This window comes from Columba livia, chromosome 10, assembly GCF_036013475.1.
Source record: "Columba livia isolate bColLiv1 breed racing homer chromosome 10, bColLiv1.pat.W.v2, whole genome shotgun sequence".
Taxonomy (NCBI): domain Eukaryota; kingdom Metazoa; phylum Chordata; class Aves; order Columbiformes; family Columbidae; genus Columba; species Columba livia.
Window position 1 is genome coordinate 7,880,327 of NC_088611.1, and position 19,615 is coordinate 7,899,941.

The 19,615-nt window shown below is 47.2% G+C and overlaps 2 protein-coding genes across 5 annotated transcripts in view; one reads left to right on the forward strand and one right to left on the reverse strand.

Annotated features, from left to right (window-relative positions):
• The first annotated feature begins 54 nt into the window (after positions 1 to 54).
• On the forward strand, positions 55 to 3,306 carry RBM15B (RNA binding motif protein 15B). Its single transcript, XM_005516111.3, has one exon. It carries the CDS (start codon positions 307 to 309, stop codon positions 3,040 to 3,042), a length of 2,736 nt encoding a protein of 911 aa, XP_005516168.3. The 5' UTR covers positions 55 to 306; the 3' UTR covers positions 3,043 to 3,306.
• A 5,392-nt stretch (positions 3,307 to 8,698) lies between these two features.
• DCAF1 (DDB1 and CUL4 associated factor 1) overlaps positions 8,699 to 19,615 on the reverse strand; it is a 56,922-nt gene continuing 46,005 nt past the window's right edge. For 3 of the 4 annotated variants that reach the window (XM_065075222.1, XM_065075220.1, XM_065075221.1), the window contains exons 23-24: positions 13,358 to 13,613; positions 8,699 to 9,701 (exon numbers count right to left, since the gene is read on the reverse strand). In XM_065075222.1, the coding sequence (XP_064931294.1) occupies positions 9,643 to 9,701; positions 13,358 to 13,613 (315 nt within the window). In that variant the 3' untranslated portion in view covers positions 8,699 to 9,642. Of the gene's footprint in view, positions 9,702 to 10,589; positions 10,646 to 13,357; positions 13,614 to 19,615 lie in introns of all 4 variants that reach the window. The other variant, XM_065075223.1, reaches the window with a different exon arrangement.

Below are 19,615 nucleotides of genomic sequence, written 5' to 3' on the forward strand. Positions count from 1 at the left end.
CGCCGGTCCCGCCCGCGCGCGCACCCCGCAGGCGCAGCGGGGGGCGGGGCTTTGCCGCGCGCGCGCCGGCGCCCTCGGTGATTGGGCGCCCTCTGTCACGTGACGGCCGGGCGGCCCGGAGGCGGGAGGCGCTCTGGCGTCACGTCGCTGTGCGGCGCCATCGCGCTCCTGGCGCCGCCATGCGGCGGGACGCGGGGCGATGACGTAGGGCCCGCGCGGCGCGGCGGCCGGAGCCGCCTTCGTTCCCTTTTGTCCAAGATGGCGGCCGCCGCCGGAGGCGTCTCCTGAGCCGCGGGCCCCGGCGCCATGAAGCGGGGCAGCGAACGGGACTCCAGCCCGCCGGGGGCCGGGGGAGGCCGCGCCGCCGCCGCCAAGCGGCCCCGCGAACGCGACCGCGAGAGCAGCAGCCGGCGCGGCCCGCACCGGAGCTCGGGCGCCTCCCGCAGCAGCAGGGACAAGTCCACGCCCGCCGGCGGCAGCGGCGGAGGCGGCGGCACCACCACCGGCGGCGGCGGCAGCGGCGGAGGCGGCTCCAGCTCCCGCAGCCACCGCGGCGATGAGCGCGCCGGCGGCGAATCCAACCACCGCCCGGCGGGGAGCGGCTCGGCCTCGGGCGCCCGCGGCGGCAGCCAGGCCGCCCCGTCCTCCTCCTCGTCGTCCCGGGCGCTCGGTGTGCCCAAGGCCAAGGCCCTGCCCGGCGCCGTGGTGGCCCCCTCGCTGCTGCTGGCCGGGCCGCCGCCGGGCGCCGCGCCCTCGCTGCTGCTGGCGCCGCTGGGGGGCTCGGCCGGCCTGGCCGGGGAGCCGCCCGGCTCCTGTGAGTACAAGACGCTGCTGGTGAGCGGGCTGAGCGCGGCCCTGCCCGACCAGCTGCTGGAGGACGGGCTGTTCCGCCTCTTCCAGCGCTTCGCGGGGGGGGGCGCCGGGGACATCAGTGTCAAACTGTCCCACACGCCCGAGCTCGGCCGCGTCGCCTACGTCAACTTCCGACACCCCGGGGACGCCCGCGACGCCCGCCGGCACGCCCGGGCCCGGCAGCTGCTCTTCTACGACCGGCCCCTCAAGGTGGAGCCGGTGTATCTCCGCGGGGGCCGCAGGAGCCGCACGCCGCCCCCCGCCCCCTCGCCGGAGCCCCTGGGCTACCTGCCGCCCATCCACGGCGCCTACCAGTACAAGCAGAGGTCGCTCTCTCCTGTCACCAGCCCCTTGCTGCGGGAGCCGCGGCCCAGGCATGCTCACGCCGCTGCTGCCGCCTTCGCTTTGGAAGCGGCCGCCATCGGGCTCTCCCGGGAGCGGGAGAGGGCCTTGGATTACTACGGGCTGTACGACGAGCGCGGACGCCCGTACAGTTACCCCATCGTGGCCGAGGAAGACCTGATGCCGGAGGACGACCAGAGAGCGACCCGCAACCTCTTCATCGGCAACCTGGACCACAACGTCTCCGAGGTGGAGCTGAGACGCGCCTTTGAGAAGTACGGCATCATCGAAGAAGTGGTGATCAAGCGCCCGGCCCGGGGCCAAGGTGGGGCTTACGCTTTCCTCAAGTTCCAAAACCTGGACATGGCGCATCGGGCCAAGGTTGCCATGTCGGGCCGCGTTGTCGGCAGGAACCCTATCAAAATTGGCTACGGGAAAGCCAACCCGACCACCAGGCTGTGGGTGGGGGGTCTTGGTCCAAGTACTTCCTTGGCTGCCCTGGCGAGAGAGTTTGACCGCTTCGGCAGCATCAGGACTATTGACTACGTGAAGGGCGACAGCTTCGCTTACATCCAGTACGAGAGCTTGGACGCTGCCCAGGCTGCCTGCGCGCAGATGAGGGGCTTTCCTTTGGGCGGACCGGAGAGGAGGCTCCGAGTGGATTTTGCCAAAGCAGAAGAGACGAGATACCCGCAGCAGTACCAGCCTGCGCCGCTCCCCATGCACTATGAACTGCTCGCTGACGGGTACGGCAGGCACAGAAGCCTAGAGCAAGACCTGAGGGTGCGAGATAGGACTCCTCCACACCTCCTGTACTCGGACCGAGACAGGAGCTTTGCAGAGGCAGAGTGGGCCAGCCCTGCCAAAAACGCTGAACGCAGAAACAACTTGGAAAGCTACAGCCGTTCGGTGCGTAGCCGGAGTGGAGAGCGCTGGGGCAGCGACAGCGATCGCGGTGTGCCCAAACCATGGGAAGAGAGGCGGAAACGCCGGAGTCTTTCCAGTGACCGCGGGAGGACTACTCACTCGCCTTATGAGGACAGAAGCAGGACAAAGGCCAGTGGGCCAGCTTTAGACCGCAGCCCAGAAAGGGCTCGCAAGGAGAATCACACTACAGAATCCGGAGCTGAGAAAGAGCAGAGTAACTCCCTTCAGAACAATCGTCACGCGACTGAGGAGAAACCCCATCGTGAGGCATCTGATGCTCCCCAGCCCAAAAAAAGGGACAGCGAACGCAATCATCGAACTGGTGAATCGGAATCAAAAACTCACGAGGAGCCAAAATCCGAGACCAAAAAGCTAAAGAATTTATCGGAATATGCTCAAACACTGCAACTTGCTTGGAACGGTCTTCTTGTGCTAAAAAACAGCTGCTTCCCCACCTCTATGCACATCCTGGAGGGAGACCTGGCTGTCATCAACGGACTCCTTAAAGACCATTCGTCTGGCGGGAAGTTAACGCAGCTCAAAATCGCTCAGAGACTTCGGCTCGACCAGCCCAAGCTGGATGAAGTAACTCGCCGCATCAAACAAGGCAGCCCCAACGGCTACGCCGTGCTCCTGGCAACCCAGTCCACCGCGGCGGGGGCAGAGGGGACCTTCCCTGCTGTGGAGCCCGGCTTGCAGCGACGGCTTCTCAGGAATCTGGTCTCCTACTTGAAACAGAAGCAGGCTGCTGGGGTTATCAGCCTGCCCGTGGGAGGGGCGAAGGGCAGAGACAGCACGGGCATGCTTTACGCGTTCCCTCCTTGTGAATTCTCTCAGCAGTACCTCCAGTCAGCACTAAGGACATTGGGAAAGTTAGAAGAAGAACATATGGTGATAGTTATAGTCAAAGACACTGCCTAGCCCTCACTGTCTTTTCAAATTCCATGTTTTCTTTGTGTGTCACACAACCCGGTTGTTTTTAAGGCCGATCATTTTGGTGGAGGCTCAAAACACCTCGGCCAAAGTGGTAAGATTTTTAGTTTCTAATTAATTTTAATACCATTTAAATAGAGCCCATTTTATTCGTTTTTAATATGTGACACTGTCCGCTGTTGTTCTGTATTTTTATTTTTTAACTGTATGAAAAGTTGTCAGTAAAGCCTTGTTCACTGATGGATTTCTAAACTTGTGCGGTATCCTAGTTTTTATGGCCCAGGACGGGCTGGTCGCCTGCGCTGTCAGGAGCTGGAAGGTGATGGTGCCAACCCGGTTCCGTTTCTCAGGCCCCAGCCTCCTGCACCTCCTCTGTCTCTTTATATGTGTCCTGCAAGGTGGGAGGGGAAGGGGGGGGCTCTTTGTGCTGCATGACAGACTGAAAGGTTGGTTCTATACTTTCTGTTCTGTTTGCTTTTTATTTTATAAATTTGAGTAGATGTGTTCCTGATGATTCCCTGATTGAGGATAGAAGCTTCCTAGGAAGCCGGCTACCAAGGAGGCAAATTGTGATCATGAACAGAAGTGGGTTTTACACATAACGGAAAAAATTATAGTTAATACTTGGCAAAAAGTTTGCTACTAAGGAGCCAACTCTGTGTTCAGTTCGGTGAGGTCTGAGAGCACCCGATACGTGTCTCAGTCAGCAGATCCTGGGTAAAGCTTGACACGCCTGGTTTTTATAAAAGAAAAAAAAAATCATTTAAGGGGAAAAGCAAGTAAAGGGCACAAAGGTTTTAGTGAACCGCAGGCGCCCGTTTGCATAGTTGATCATGTTGCACTATCCAAAGTCCTTTAGTGAAAGATAAATGGCAATTTTATTTTATTTTTTTTTTTCCTGCTGAAGTTGAAACTTGTTTGTAGCTGCTAAACATGTCTGGCTGTTTGAAGAGATGTTAAGGTTCTATAAGCTACCTATGACTGTAGGAAACTATGGAGCTCCAAATTTGACATGTGAAAGATGGGATGGTTCCATCACCTTCCCTGTCTGTGGTGTGAGACAGCAGCTCAGGAGAGAAGCCGGGACACCTGCACCTCTGGTGGCTCAGTAAGGCAAGGATGCAGAAACAAGTCCAAATTTAGGATAAAATCCACACTGTTCGGTTTGGGGATATTTTTTTAGAATGATGCTTGTAGATTTTTAGGAGACTTACAGAAAATTGCGTGTGATTAAAAACACTAAATTTTTAAGTTTCTTTAAATTTGCAGGGTTTGTTTGTTTTGTTTTGGTGGTAAGCAAGTGAACAAAATCCTGGGAGAACATAGTCTTGCACCAGTCTCTGTGACCGAGCAGCCTCACTTGCTGGTGGCTGCCAAAGGCCCTTTTAAAACTGTGCTCTCAGGTATGATTGGTATCGAAAAACCAGGAAGCATAACTCAGCCTAATGATGCTTTTTTAAAACTTCTTTAACCCTGCAGTTTCACGGTAGGGATATCATCAGTCGATGACGTGTGAATGGTCACTTAATTTAATAATGTATTTATAGCAACAAGTAGGGGTTGGTTATTGGTTATTTTTTTTGTTTGTTGGGATATTTTTAACATTTAATAGTCTATGTTAAAAGTAAACCTAATGAGTTAGTGTGATCGTGAGGGGGTTAGTATTCCACTTGCTAATGCATCTTCTGTACCCCAAAAAACGCAGTTCTGTCTGTAAGGGCCGGAGTACAGCTGCAAGGGTGCAGAGGGTTTGTCCGTGGTGTGCAGGCTCAGTTCTGTGCGAGGTGAGCTGGCTCGGCTGCTGGGAGCTGCGGGGCTCCGGGAAAGCTGATGGAGGCTGCGGGAGCAGGAACAGCACTGCGGCTCCCAGCAGCCAAGGCATGTCTGCAGGCGGCACTGGGCAGCACAGAGGCCCATGGCTGCACCGTGCAGGGTAGCTGGACTGCCCCTGCTTTTACACAGTTACAGGGACACCGACTTTAACCTTGTGACCGAGTCCCCAATGCTGTTGTAATGTAGACAGTGCCAAATGTCAACAATTGTAACCGTTAAGTGTTATCTGAAACCAAGTGCTATTAAATACCCCTTATGGCCAGAGTCATAGAGTGATTAGAGCTTTTTGTCAGAGCATTCTACGTGATGGAGCTGTCGGTTCAGTCTGAGGCAGAGTGTATGGTGGTGCCGTAACAAAGGCCTGCTGGCTTCTGGCTGGCAGGGACCTGGAGCTTGTGCTGCTGCAAATGGACTCGTGTGTCTGTGTGTGTTACATTGTGCAAATACGAGTAATCAGAAGGAAAAAAAAATCAATACATGATAAAAGCTGCAACTGCCTTGACAGCAAAGCCAGGGAACCACTAGAAATCTCCCAATTACCACTTGCCTTGTGAGGCAAGTAAATAATAATGTAGGAGGTTTTCCAAAGACAAATACTGTCATGCTTTGGACTGGATAAGATTTTTAATGATGGGATTTTTGTTCCCAGTGAGGCAGCTGACAGTTGAGAACATGTACACAAATAGGACACCAAGAAATCTCCCTCCTACAAACAAACAAGTGTAAGCTGGGAGAGTTTAAGGAAAAAAAAAACAAAAACAAAACACCTGGGAGAGAAGCAGCATCCACTTTCTAATCTGGTGACCTCAGCCTCTCTGCTCCCCAGGATGCAGGTGAGCCACAGGGTTTGCTTGAACAGACTGTGCTGAGGCCAACAGCCCTGCAGGCCTGTCCCCCACCCTCACACCTGCAGCCAGGCTGATTCTGAGTGAAACATGCCTGAAAAAGGGTAAATAGGTAGTTACAACAAAATAATGTTGTATCTTACAGCTTGCACAGCTTGGCCCTTAAATGGGGAAAGGAATGCAGTTCTGGGGAGGAGGCACATGGGGGTGTGGGAGGCACCATGGCCCTGGTCAGAAGGCCCGAGACACTCAGTGATGTTGGAAGATGGTGGGTATAACAGTGCTGGAGGGGCGTCTTTCAGCCTGGTGCAGCAGTAGCTGCAACGTCATAGCAACAGGGTTATGGTCTCCATCACTTTGAGGGTGATCTGAAGCACAGAGTGGGACCAGGGTGTGGGGTGGCGGATTTGGTGGTATGAGAGCACTACTGTTTAGACAGAGCTGCTCCATTAAAAAAAAAAAACAAACCAAACCAAAACCAACCAAAAAAACCCACCACCCATTCAGTAAATATTCTGTTTTACAAAGCCTCTTTGTGACATCAGCTGCTGACTGTCTTTACTACAACAGAAGCATGGACAAGAGGGCCAGCCCGAGGCAGTCCCCAGCATGTGCGTAGGAACAGCGTGGATGAGCCAGTCAGCCCCTGATCACTACCCTCAGCTAACACGCAGGTTAAACTACTGACCAGCCCTGAGGTTTCTGCTCTGCTCTCCAAGCCATGGCCTGTGTGAGATTGTTTTGAACCACTGCGCTGCAGGGATGTGTATGCAGCCTCCCAGGGTGCTGGCACAATGGTTACACAGTCTGCACTCCATGGAATGGGCTGAGCAGCTACTCACAGTCTGGTCACACAGCAAGGAGGACCATTCCAATGTGAGGGCACAGGCTGGTCCTGGGCCAGTTTCTACTCCATCACGGGAAGAAGCACAGCATCCTTCCTGCAAAGGCTCTCCTCCATTGCAGAGAGGTAGGTACGCGCCTTAGCCAACTGGCAGGACATTTAAATGCCCCTTCCATCCCCTAAGCCAACATCTGTAACATCTGCATAAGAAAATACATACTGTATGGCATCACATCAGCAATGTGCTGTGTGTATTCAGGAAGATAAGGCTTTTTTCCAAACGTCATGTTTTTAAATAGATCAAATCATTATGCCAGGGGAAGGAGGTGATTTTCCAAACACTCAGATTTCCCCATCCCAAGTAGCTGCAGAATTACAGCCTGACAAACACAAGCAATCCCTGCCAGTCCTCAACTCCGAATCTCCACTCTGCACCCAGCCTTGTTACAGCCACTGTTCACTTAAATAATCGGCAAGAAGCAAGGAGGCAGCACGGGGCGCAGGCAGCCTCCCCTGCAGTTCTGGGTTTAACTCTGGCAGTTCTGCAATAAGCAGAGAGGCTGGGAGGCTGCCCAGGGGGGCTCTGGGTGGGGGCTGGGCAGGCTGCAGCAGCTGGCCACAGGCTGAGGCCCCAGCACACTCATGTGGGCTCTATTCAATAACACTAGGATAGGTGGGGAGGAGGGATGGCACACATACTTACAGTGGCCCAGTTTCAAGTCAAATTTATACAGGAACTCCGTCCTAGATGTCTTGGTTCTGTCTCACAAAACTAGTTGGTAAAGTTCTCTGAGATAGCCAGGCCCTAAACAGCAACAGATGTTATGGCTGTGGTGTAACGCCAGAACAAGATGCAGACAACCAGCACAGTATCTTCTCTGTCATAAGTGGTTGAGTACATGCTTTGTATTTTTTCTTCTCCTGAGCGACACATTTTCTAAGGTGAAGTTGCTGTGGCAGAACCCTAAATCACTCCTCTGTGACAGCTGCATCAGACGGTTTTTGACAGGGCAGAGGCTGACTTCCCTGGCTGTTGGATGGCACAGCCTATTTTCAATCTCCTCATTTTATCAGAATTCTGCTTCAATTGTTGGTCTTAAGTGCTGTAGTAATCGCAACTTGTTCATCTTATTGACTCTGTAGGGTACAATTATCCATTTTAAGTTGCAGCAGTTTTAATTATTAACAAGCAGTACTGGATAAGTGCATTAAGTAGATGTGATGCTAGAGGAAAGAGAAGCTATCCCTTCTCTTGGTTAAAAAGAATATCCTTCATCTTCAAGCAATGGGACCTTGAGCCTTGGTAAAAAACTTGCTGTAGGGTCGAGTGAGCAGCCTCCAGCACCCTGTTCTGCCTCAAATCCTGTTCTCAAAGTGGCAAAAACAGATAGGGTAAAAAGTTGAGTGGATGTTACCCAAATACCTGGGAATAAATAGAATGTTTAGTGGCCTTGTCCAAGCAAGCCACAAGTGTACTTACCTTCCAGTTCTGACTCTCAGAACTAAGCTGTGAGGTTGTGTGCTGCACAGAGAAATCAAACACTCAACTGCGATTTTTTTTTATCCCTGTCTAAGGGTGGGGCCTCTTCTCACGTGAAAACAGGAGCACCTAACGTGCCTTCTGCCAGCGCAGCCACAAGGCAGCCTGCGCGATGCCAAACCACACAGGGATGAGGAGGCCCAATGCCACTCCTGCCTCCTGACACACACTGGCGATGCAGCCAGAGCTCCCTGCAGCTCACCGCGCTGCCTGCGCCCAAACCGCTGAGCTTCTGGTGCAGCTTTAAACAAAATCACAGCCTGGCATGAGAGCACCCTCCAGCTCCCACACGGCGCAGTGCAGACACGTCGCCCACAACCTCACAGGGAATTCGAGGCTGTCAGGCAAACCAACCCGTCGGAGTTGAACCCACGGGCACTGTGAAATGTGGTGACGCTACTTTGGGAGTCCCCCGAACTGGCACAGCGGTCGGAACCTGCGCTCTCAGAAATTTCACCCCTTGTTCACTTTGTCCTCCCTTACTGCAGCCGGGCCACCAGCTGCACCTCGCTGCTCTCCTGCCCAGGCTGCGCTCCCCATGTGCACAGAGCACCGCACAATTCACAGCCATAGAGACAGGACTTGTATTTAATTTTTTAATAAATACACTTTACATTAAAGAAAAAAGCCTTCAATTTGCAGTTTCCACACAGAGGGCAAGAGGCGGGGGGGAGAAAAAAAAAAAAAGATTAAAAAACTTGAACCACAAAGGGTAGAGGGGAGAAAGAGGGCTCGAGGTTCAATCCCAGACCCCCAAAGCTTCAGTAATAGTCTCTCACTGTAGCTGGTATCGCAGCAAGAACCTCTGCTTTAAACAGCCTGTACCTCAGTTACCTAACACCCGCACGGGTGTCCCTGGAGGACAAAAGCACCTGAACACACACTGACGCACTACCAGGTGTTAACACCTGTTGCCTTTTTTTTAAAAAATAAAATCATATTTAAAATAAAAATATTCTCACTCCTCAACAATTTTAGAAACCATGATCCTCTTATTTCACTTAGTAGTTCCATAAAAATGCCTCTTCTTTTAATTTTAAACAATTTTTCTCCCCCGAACCTACCCCATGGTAACAAGGTACTACAGGAATACAAAGTTCAGCCCCTCTTTACCAGAACACCTGCCTTTTTTTTTTTTTTTCTGTTTTATATAAAACTATTTCTGTTCTTTAGGAAAGAACTTTATACAAAGAAAATATATTGTGAAATATCTTCAGAAGTTTCCTTGAAGAGGAGAGTCATCTCAGCCTAAAATAAAAAATAAAAAAAAGGCAGAGAGAAAAAAAAAAAAAAAAGAAAGAAAAAAAAAAAGAGGCCTAACTCCAGGTCTCTTTATTGTAGAGCCTCAGACTCAGCCCCGAGCCCCAAACCGACTCAAACCAACACACCAGACGGGCTGGAGTTCCTCAGGTTTTCCCAGGAGAAAAAGGCTTGGGGTGCTCAGAATTGGTTTCCTATTTGGTCTCCAGTCTTCTGCTGGGAAGGGAGCATCTCCTCCTGCCAACACCCCACCTGGCAGTCACTCCTCACTCGTTCAGAGACAGGATGATGTCGTCCTCCAAGTCAGAGTTATCTGAGCTGTCGGCTGAAAAGGAGACACGCAGGTTATGCTTGGGCTGTGGAAGAACCCAGCTGTCATGGCTGCTAAGCAAGGCAACGCACTCATGGTCACAAGAGATGGCCACCACCTGCTTGGAACCAGCAGCTCCCCAGCAGTGAGGGAGGCAGCTCACACCCTTGGCACAGTTCAAATCAACCCAAAGCAGTGAGCAAATCTGCACAAGAGCTTTCTTCCCTTGCTTAAACCAGAGGGTCAAGAGGACAGCAGCTTCATCAAGTGCAGTTTCTATGAGCTGGCAGATTTTTTTCCCATGACGAGGTGGGGAGAAGGCCACCAGCGATAAGTCACCTGCACGTGAGCTGCCTGCACAACTTACTATGCACAGCCAGGGGCAATAGCTCCTTGTGCTGGGGGCTGGACAGATCTGGCAGTCACTCCTCACAGCTGTGACCTGAAAGCAAGCTTGACAGTTCTACCAACCTGATGTGGCAAAATATGGCCTCTGTATAATGTTCATAGGGCTAACTAATTACGCAGTTAAGTCAGACCCAGACTTTCTCAGTATTAGGTTTTTATCCGCCTGTCACTCCCCTCTGCACAGCTCAGTGGGAGACCTTCCCACTGAAGGGGAAGCAATCCACCTGCTCCCACCCAGCTAGAACCTTCCTCTAGCAACCCAAAGGTTTCTGTAATGAATTTAACTACATGACACTCACTAAAGGTGACCTGCAAATTGTGCTTTTCCTGGTTTTATTCATTGTGGTACACAACAAAGACATGAAAGGATTTGCCAGAAGCAGTTACGCACACACACACGCTTGCTTTTTATCTTAAAACATAAGATCTCTCCTCCCTCAGTTGTGCAAGAGGGAAGTGGTAGCAGCTCTGGCAGCAAGAGGTCTCCTGCCTTACCTTAGAGGTGACGTTGGCTCTTTTTCTTATGTGAATTCATTGGATGCTGCAGTTAACTAGGTGTTAAAAATAGGGTTTTTTTTAAAAAAAAAAAAGACACCAAGACTTCCTCTGCGCCATCTCAGTTATACTGGATCTCTAAAATGCCTGTCAAGGTAAGCAAGACCTTCTGGAAGGTTCACTCCTTCTCAGATGTTTTCCTTAGGGAAAAAAAATCATAGGCAAGCAGCAGAGGATACAAACCCTTCCCCCAACCCTCCTCCCTGACCACCAGCCAGCTGCCCTTCCACTGTGCTCAGCGAGGGATGCTCTGGTCTCACCATCCACCAGACCGAGCCTAAGCTGGGGTCACCAGTGCTCCCAGAACAGCTACAGCCATGTAAGGGGAGCTGTGAAACACCAGCCAGTGCTGCAGCAGCTACACTTAAGCAGTAAGAGGGAAGGAAGCAAAAGCAAAAAAGCAATCCAGAAACTCTAGAGAATAATAGAATCTGAAAAAGTTGGTGGGTTTTTGTAAAACACCAGAGGAAAGCTTTGAAAAGGGAGCTCCCAACTCTCTATTCTCCAGTCCACCACACAACGTTCCAGTTTTGAACTCCATGTTATAATTCAGCCTGACTGCACTTAACTGCTTGGCAGAAACTTACAGACCAGCCTGGAAGTTGCCATTTTCAGCTACAGAAGACAAGAGGAAGCAAGAGTCAGCCATGCTGCTGGTGAGAATTCCACCTCTTTCTTCCAGCCTACATCATACGTGCATTTCAAAAAGGTCACCCCACTGGCCCAGGAGCAAGGTCTTGAAAGATCTGCACAATGCATAAACTATGTTGGATAGCACAAACAGAACTACCTTACTCAAGGTGGTGACAAAGCAGAAGACAAATCTATATTTAAAAGGTTCTCCACGGATTATTCATGTAAAGGAAATAAAATCTCTTCTAAAGCAAGAGGAACTGAAGCCACTCACTCCCCTGTTTCAGCTGTTCTTTGAATTATTTTGTTTTGAAGCACCTCCACTGTATGTTCTGGAGGTTCATAACAAACACAGTGAGGGTCTGCAGTAGGAAGCACTCTAAATACACCACCACGCCTCAGATATGTACTTTAAAGCAGTGTCAGTGCCTGTACAACTTTTAATTCTGAAACACAACACAAGCAAATAAGAGGGAAATTTTAATTGTTCTTGCTGGGTGAGTAACGAAAGCAAGCCAGATGAGGCTGAAGTCAGAGAAGCTGCAGAACCCCACTCATCAAACCCTGTGCAAGGACCACCCATATGTCAGCCTGGCAGAGCTGCAGCTCCACAGCAACACCAGATCCAAGTTTTGATCGAGTGGTTCAATCCATAAACAATACAGAGACGTGGCTATTTCGTAACACCTAGTGCTCTGCAGAGCACAATGGAATGTCAAGTAGCACCTAGTTTTGTTACAGGAATAGTTATTGAAATGGCTGGAACCTCCCCTCCATCTTGCCCCTTGGACAATCCAAGTTACAGCACCCCGCATGCTCTCCTTCCCTCAGGAAACAGAAGTGGAGTTGTGTCAAGAAGGTCCTGCCAGCTACCGAGACAGGCAGAAACTATCCACGATACCAAAATGTTGAACTGCAGTATACTATTAATGAATCAGAGCTATTTAAGTGTCCTACATGGTCCTGCATTGTATACCTACTATCTTCAAGAGAACAGCAGACTGACCCCACAGAATACTGATGTGGCCACATCCTTAAAAACAACTGAGCTACGTTCTAATGGAAAAGAGGGACATGAATGAGTCCGCCAGCCACAGCAGTGCCAAAACAGAGGCCGGCATGCTTAATCCTCCAGTGCATCGGCAGAGAAGACTGATTTCCACCTCAGCTCTCACATTAATCTCCTGTCACTTCAAGGCTTCAAACACCTTGCACGCTGTAATTGCTTATCCTTACCAACCTTTTTAACTTAAGGTAACTACGTTATCCCCATTTTACAGCTTGGAAATTAAAAAAGAACTAAGTGGTCTGACTATGCATACTCAAAAATTGTGCTGCAGAAAAGGGAACAGAATCTGGTGTCATAAATCCCAAGCCAGATGCTATCCTACTCACTTTCTCCTCCTCATGAAGTCTTTTTCCAAATTGAATCACCACATAACAAGTTCAGAACTTTCTTTCTTATACACGCACACACACACTTTGTTAACCTTTCAAATCTCTGTGTCTGTGGCACACCAGAAAAAGAGAACAATTTAAATTTTATCCCCAAAGTTACACTAGCTGCAGAATAGTCTGGAAAAGGAAGTGAAGTCAGAAATGCCACATTGGTTTTGCACTTAAGCAATTGCAAAAGAGAAAGAAAAAGATAAAGAATAGCATCAAGGACCAAACCCACTTTTCTGTCCTTACAGGTACAAATAAGGCAGGGAAGACAGGTGAGGTAACAGTTCAAGAACAAAGGGCAGGACAGACAAGCAATCACACAAGGTTTCTTCACGTGGAATTTCGTGGCCTGCCTATAAGTTCTCACGCACACACACCTGGGAGCACTTAAAGAAAGGAAATGCCTTCCTTTCCAGAACTCTCAGTTGTTCTCTCAGATAAAAGCTGGTTTTACCAATAATTACTTTGAAAGGCCACAGGTGAAGACACATGATAATCTGTGCCTTTCATACCAAAAGAGTGGGAAGCCAGCTAAGTCATTTCAGGGAAAGCTTAGATGTGGCATATTTGTCAGGACATTAAACAGAGAACAAGGTCACCTGTGGTCACCAAGCTGGGCACACACTTACTGTCTCCAAGAATCAGCTCAACTTCCTCATCAGCATCAGAATCTTCATCTTCACCCTCATCTCCCTCTTCCAGGAGGTTGGCAAGCTCCTCATCATCGGAGGGAGAAAAGTCATTTTCTCCATCCTCACCAGCATTCTCATTGTTCTCATCCTCCTCCAGCTCAGCCTCCAGCAGCTGGTCTGTATCTAGTTCATCAAGGTCATCTGTATCATCATCATCTTCATCATCATCTTCTTCTTCTTGCTCTTCTTCCTCCTATAAAGACAGCAAAAATAGTCCATTGCAGACATTAAAATAAATGTAAGATGGAATAAGAATTGAAGAAAACAAACCTACTGTTTTCACTTCTCCCCATATCCAGAGATAACACATTATAAACAGTTTCCCATCACCCATATAAACACCTTCTCACCACAACTACAGATCATGGCACACATTAGGTCATTTGCAGGACTGCGAAGTCTTATCTGCAAAATGCTGGTGCAACACAGGTACCATTGCCTCAAGCTCCTCTCCAGTACTGGCCACCACCACGAGTCACCACAATGCACTTCAGAGGGACATGCAATCAGATCTGTTAATCCACGGCTTTGTTGCTACTTTAGTAGCAAAAGATTGCCAAACTGCTTTAGTTTCAACTGGACCAAAACCTCTACTTTGCATCAAACAGCATGCAGCATGGATGTTCAGTCTCTCAGTCACTCCCAGTTTAGATGAGATGTAAAATGTAGGCAAAGACACTATTAGCCTCAACCGATCCCTGAATCACTCAATCTCGGATGATGGAACTGTTTAAAGCAGCTCAGGAGTCTCATCTTTGGCATTTACCTCTGGATCAAGATCTTTCTCTATCAAACCGTAGGAATTTGCATTCAATAAAGGAACTGAATTTCTCATTGTAGATAAAATACAGAAATTTGTATCTGGCAGATAAAACTGAGTGGGAAGAAGCTGTTACAGTCCTATCGTTCTTCCAGACAAATGAGCAGCCAAGAAGTGCCATCACAAGGCAAAGTCCGGGAGGTCTCCAGGACTCAAAGCCAAGGTTCTGTATACCTGCACGGCTGTCAGTCACACCCTTTTTCGCTAACAGAATGCTCTCACGTGGCAGGAAGGCAGCTCTCAAGTCATTCAGTTTAATTGCCTCTTTGTTTAGGGAGGGAACACATTTTGCAAACTTATGAAGTGGTTAAGATATGTATTTAACAACCCACTTGAAGGGTTAGTTTGGTCCCTCTCACCATACACACACTGTGCTGTTTAAGTCTAAAACAGGGGTGTCAAATCTCAGCCCCAAAATGACTCAGTCCTAAAATGACATTTGGCCCTTTGAAGGCAACCATGTGGCCCCTGATGAAAATGAGTTTGACACGTCTGGTCTAAAAGGACAGAGGAAAAAGACGTTACTGTCATCTTCCCAACCGACTTTTCTTCAGCCAGTGCTATTAAAAAAACCCACATAAATCCAACATCTGCCATAGGCAAAAGAAATAAGGAATGCCAAAAAGCTTGGGCAAATGTTATTGTTTCTTCACTTGCAAAAGGCAGACTAGTTTCCTCTAGTGGCCAGAAGTGCTATGTTATTTAAATGGAGGATACAGTATAAAAACATGGGTTTGCTACATACAGTTTTCCTTCTGAAAGAGCTTATACGAAGTATAAAATTAAAACAACCTGTATTAAAGCCTACGCCTGTTTTAGGCAATTACAAACTTTACTTTCAGACAATGAGTCCTCAATTAAATGTACAGTGCTTTTTGCATTGTATACAGACTGGGAGAGGAAACATCTTACTTGCAGTTCACAGTTTTAAACTGTAGTACCATACTAAGAAAAAATTTCTATAAAATATATTGAATGGAGCATAAAGGCCTTTGCCTTAATAACTTTTACTTTTGTTCTATGCAGTATCTGCAGACCAGTGTCTGAAACTTTATTGCTCCATTCAGAACTGAAAAACTGATTAAAAGCTGAAAAGGCAGGAGAGTTTATTTTCCTTTTTTTCAGTCTCTAAGAAGCTCTGAAGCTGGAAAGGAGGTGACCAATTTATTTAAAAAGCTGTGAAAAATTAAGCCAAGTTTTTCAGTGTCTGAAGACAGAGGCACAACTGTAGATGTTAGGAAAACACTGTATTGTCTACAAGATTCATTTAGAGTCCAAGTAGTTGAAGCCTAAAGGATTCTGAAATTAGTTAGGTACCCTCTTTGTTGCCACATCTGAGGAATTTCTGAAAGCATTTTTTCCTACATATCTAACCCACAGTTACTTACAAGAAAATGCCCAAACTACTGAATTTGATTATGTTTAACATTTAATGTATTTATTGGAATTTGAAATACTATTGTATCAACATTTTCATTTAAGCTTAAGGCAAGGCATATATAGCAATATCATCCTTTAAATATAGGATGAAATAAAATATAGCTGTATAAAGCTAAATATTTCTTCTGGCTGACAAGTGCCAAAGTACACAGAAAGGGTGTATATTCAGCTGCAAATTAACTTTGAGGGATTATACCAACCAGTGAGGAAAAAGTCCTTTGTGAAAATACAAATGGCAACAGAAGATGAGAGAACTGAAATCAATGATTCACCTTTCAAGTTTAAATTACTTAATCTGAAGTAGGGGATTAAAATCAGGCCACACATTTAAAAAACACCTAGGGACAGTAAGATGAGGTCTAAATCAAACCTCTCTTTCGTAAACCAGAAAATAGTGTGAAAACCATATCACAAGAAGTCATGTGTGCATGTGACAGAGAGAGCTGAACGAGTGATCCGGAACGCAGGTCAAGAGCAAAAACCCTGCACCTTGTCACGTTTTAAAGAACGCAAACAGGAACTTGGAAAAGGTGGTGTGTCTGCTAAGAAACAGGCAAGTTAATTCTGCATGAGCTTCTGAGCGATCTCCAAGCACAAGCCTCTGCAGGCACACTGCAATACGCCAGCCTAGAAACACAAGGCTTGCGTGTATGTGGTGGCATTTCTGTTAGGAATGCACAGGGAGCTTCTGCATCCAAAACCAGTCTGTGGGAAATAGAGCTGAGAAAGACTCCACCTGGTCTCTCCTCACAAGCTCATGTGTAAGTGATACCCAGCCTGCTAATGGATATCAAGGCTGTATCCTCATCAGATGCCCCAACCGCCTCACGTGGGGGATGCCGAACAGATAAAACTGGCATGCCTTCCCCAGGCACTCATGGGAGCATGCTAGTGAGAGCACTGACAAGAATCCTTCTGCCATGTCACAAGGGAAGACAGGCAGAACATTTATTCCAAACCGTATCTGGATTTGTGAAGGAAAAGATTGCCAAAATAAGTTCCTACTCATCAGTAGTTCCCAAGAGCTTTGGGCAATGACAGAGGTGCTGCTGGAAAGAAGGCCCCGCATGCACATCTGTGCAAAACAGGCCTGGATATGTGGTTGTCTTGCTCACTGGAGTGAGCAGATCCACAGAACCCATGGACTAGCACACTCCATGTGACTTAAACAATATCAAGGAACTGGCTTAGCCATTGCTAACTCCTTTAGATGCCTAAAGATATTCTTCTATTTGGGTTGTTCTCTGTAAAAGCTGCTTAGATCAGAACTAGAATTGTTCATGGAGTGCTCACATAACTCCTCTGCTGCCTTGGAGAACACTCTCCTCCCTCTCCAACAGAAGCCACTTCCCAGCTGCCAGTTTTCTTTACAGAAGGCACGAGGGCAGTATTGTAGAATCACAAGCTTGACCGTCTCATCACCTTATCTCTGTAAAACATTTTACCTCGCTGTCAGCACTATGACTCACTGCCTGACACCTGCTGTTATCACAACACAGTCCAACCAAACCCCCTCTTCCCATGTAACTCATGTAAGAGTACAAACAAACCCAACCTGAGGCTACGATGGAGGAAAAATGAAAAAAAAATTAAAAAAAAATCAAATACTCCTTTTAAATAGAGTAGGTAACACTCAGAAGGACATGATAGAGACCAGCTTTTGAATAAAGATGTCACATTGCTACCCATTTTACTTACACAGTGATTCAGGTATATTAATTGCTTATTGATACCTAAATTTAGGGTTACCTTGAGGGAGCTTTATCTTGGCAGATGCCAAGAGTAGAACACTATAAAGCAGAATACCCACTGACCTCTAATGACACTCAAATTTGTAATTATATATTACATACATATACATTAATGTTATTATATATTATAGTGAATACAAATACTAGGGGTTTTCTGTGTCATCTTCACAATACTGTAGTAGTGCTACTTTTTGTCATCTCCAGCATACACAGATGACACCACACAACAGCTGCAATGCTGTATCAACATACGTGGACGGTCAACTCTTTCTGCTTTTCAAAAACACAGTATCACAATTGTAATAAAATAATTTTAATCTGTGAAACACCTACCCTGTTTCATACCCAAAATGGCTTCCTGGACCCACTGCTCTGCATCAACACTTACAGTGCTGACTTCACCCCAGTTAAAGCAAAAAGACTGCAAAAATAAGGCAACGAACAAATACAAAGCTGGAAATGTAAAGTGAACAAGAGAACAAGACAAAACCCTGGTTATAATTACAAGGAGAGAGCAAAGAGGGAGGCTGCAGCTTCGGTGTGGAATAGCTACCCACAGACCTAAGCAGGATGTCCACACAAGGACAGGCCGCAGTTTAACTCAGGAATTGTTTGACTCTACTAAAGAGTTAATTTGACTCAACTAATAAAGAGTAGCTTAGGCTAAAAAAGGCCATTTATACAAAAGGTTTCTATCAGTTCAACTCAAAAAGCCTTAAGAATGTAAGCCAGTAATATAAAACAGCAAAAGTCAGCAAAAAACTAAACATCCCCTAAAGGAATGGCATATGCAGGGGTGGCAGCACTGTCACAAAAACATGCTGGACATAATTCTTCATGTTGCCAGTATTTACAGCCCATTCAGAGCTTAGAAAATACCCTTTCCTCTTGCTCCAGTGTTATGTATTTTCTTCCATATTGTTCTTTGATACAAGTTTGCACACACTTCATAAGACTTTCATCATCATAATCGACTTTCTCCCGGTTTCCCTTTACCCATTCATTTTGCACATAAGAAATCCACAAAATCTGTCTTTTTGGTTAGTATAGATTATTGACAGTTAACATATTCACCAGTGTTTGTCTCTCAGAAAAAACATTCAAAAGCTCAGGAATCGCCCTGTCTTTCATTTATTCAAACTCTGATGAAAAATATGTTAACTAGGCAGAACTTTGATTTTTATTTTTATTTTAACATATTTCTGCACTGTATTTTAACATTAAATCAGCATATGTACAAAAGTGCTTTCAGGAAGTACGGCTTACAACACTGCAGGTCTGCAGTATATAAAAATACACCAGCTTGCTTTATAAGGAGTCTTAAGACTTTTTATCGAGTTTTCTTACATTTCTTGAATCCAAAAAATGTTTATGGCCAGATGAACAGAATTTGAGACTTCTCAACTGCAGATTACATAACCTCTCAAAGTTACAGTGGGCTGGCTGTTATAAGATCCCATGGGTCTTTTTCAATTGCTGATATTAGGTTTGGAAACCGTAACTCAGTTTTGAGATTTACAGGTCACTGATTTTTTGCTTATTTGACATGGTTTCAGCTGTTACAAAAAGCTTCATCTAACACCTTATTAACTGTTTCTTCCTCTACTAGGAGTTGGTTCACAGTCCAAGCCAAGTATTTACATCAACAGTTCTCTGCTGCTCGATGAACTGTTCAGCTCCTTCATTCTCCTGGCTGCTCACTAAATCACAGAATGTCAGGGATTGGAAGGGACCTCGAAAGATCACCTAGTCCAACCCCCCTGCCGGAGCAGGAACACTTAGATGCTCCTGCCCAGCCCCACACTCTCCTCCAAGCAAACACCTCTCACCTGCAGGTGTTTTCCAGCAACAGTCCTTTCCTCTGGAAACACAATCGCTATTGCACCTCTCAGTCTGAATCACGCTATAGGATACTACTCTATTATCACTCTAACTATTCTCACTTCCATCTATAAGGCTGCCTCCTCCCTACCTGCAAAACAGTTAACCAAATGTCAGTGAAGCTTTCCCCGTTTTTAAAAATCTTTCAGCTCATATTTAATTCACTTCTGACTATCTGTAGCTAAGCCTAACCTGCTGGTAAGCATCCGCTTCTCAAAACTGTTTATTTTCTCTAATGTTTGGGGGTTTTTCTTGGTAAATAAATTCAGGTTTCCTACAGTCTCATTGTTTTGGGCAATTTAT

Coding starts and splice junctions, on each gene's coding strand:
- RBM15B (XM_005516111.3), top strand. CDS start 307: ATGAAGCGGGGCAGCGAACGGGACTCCAGCCCGCCGGGGGCCGGGGGA.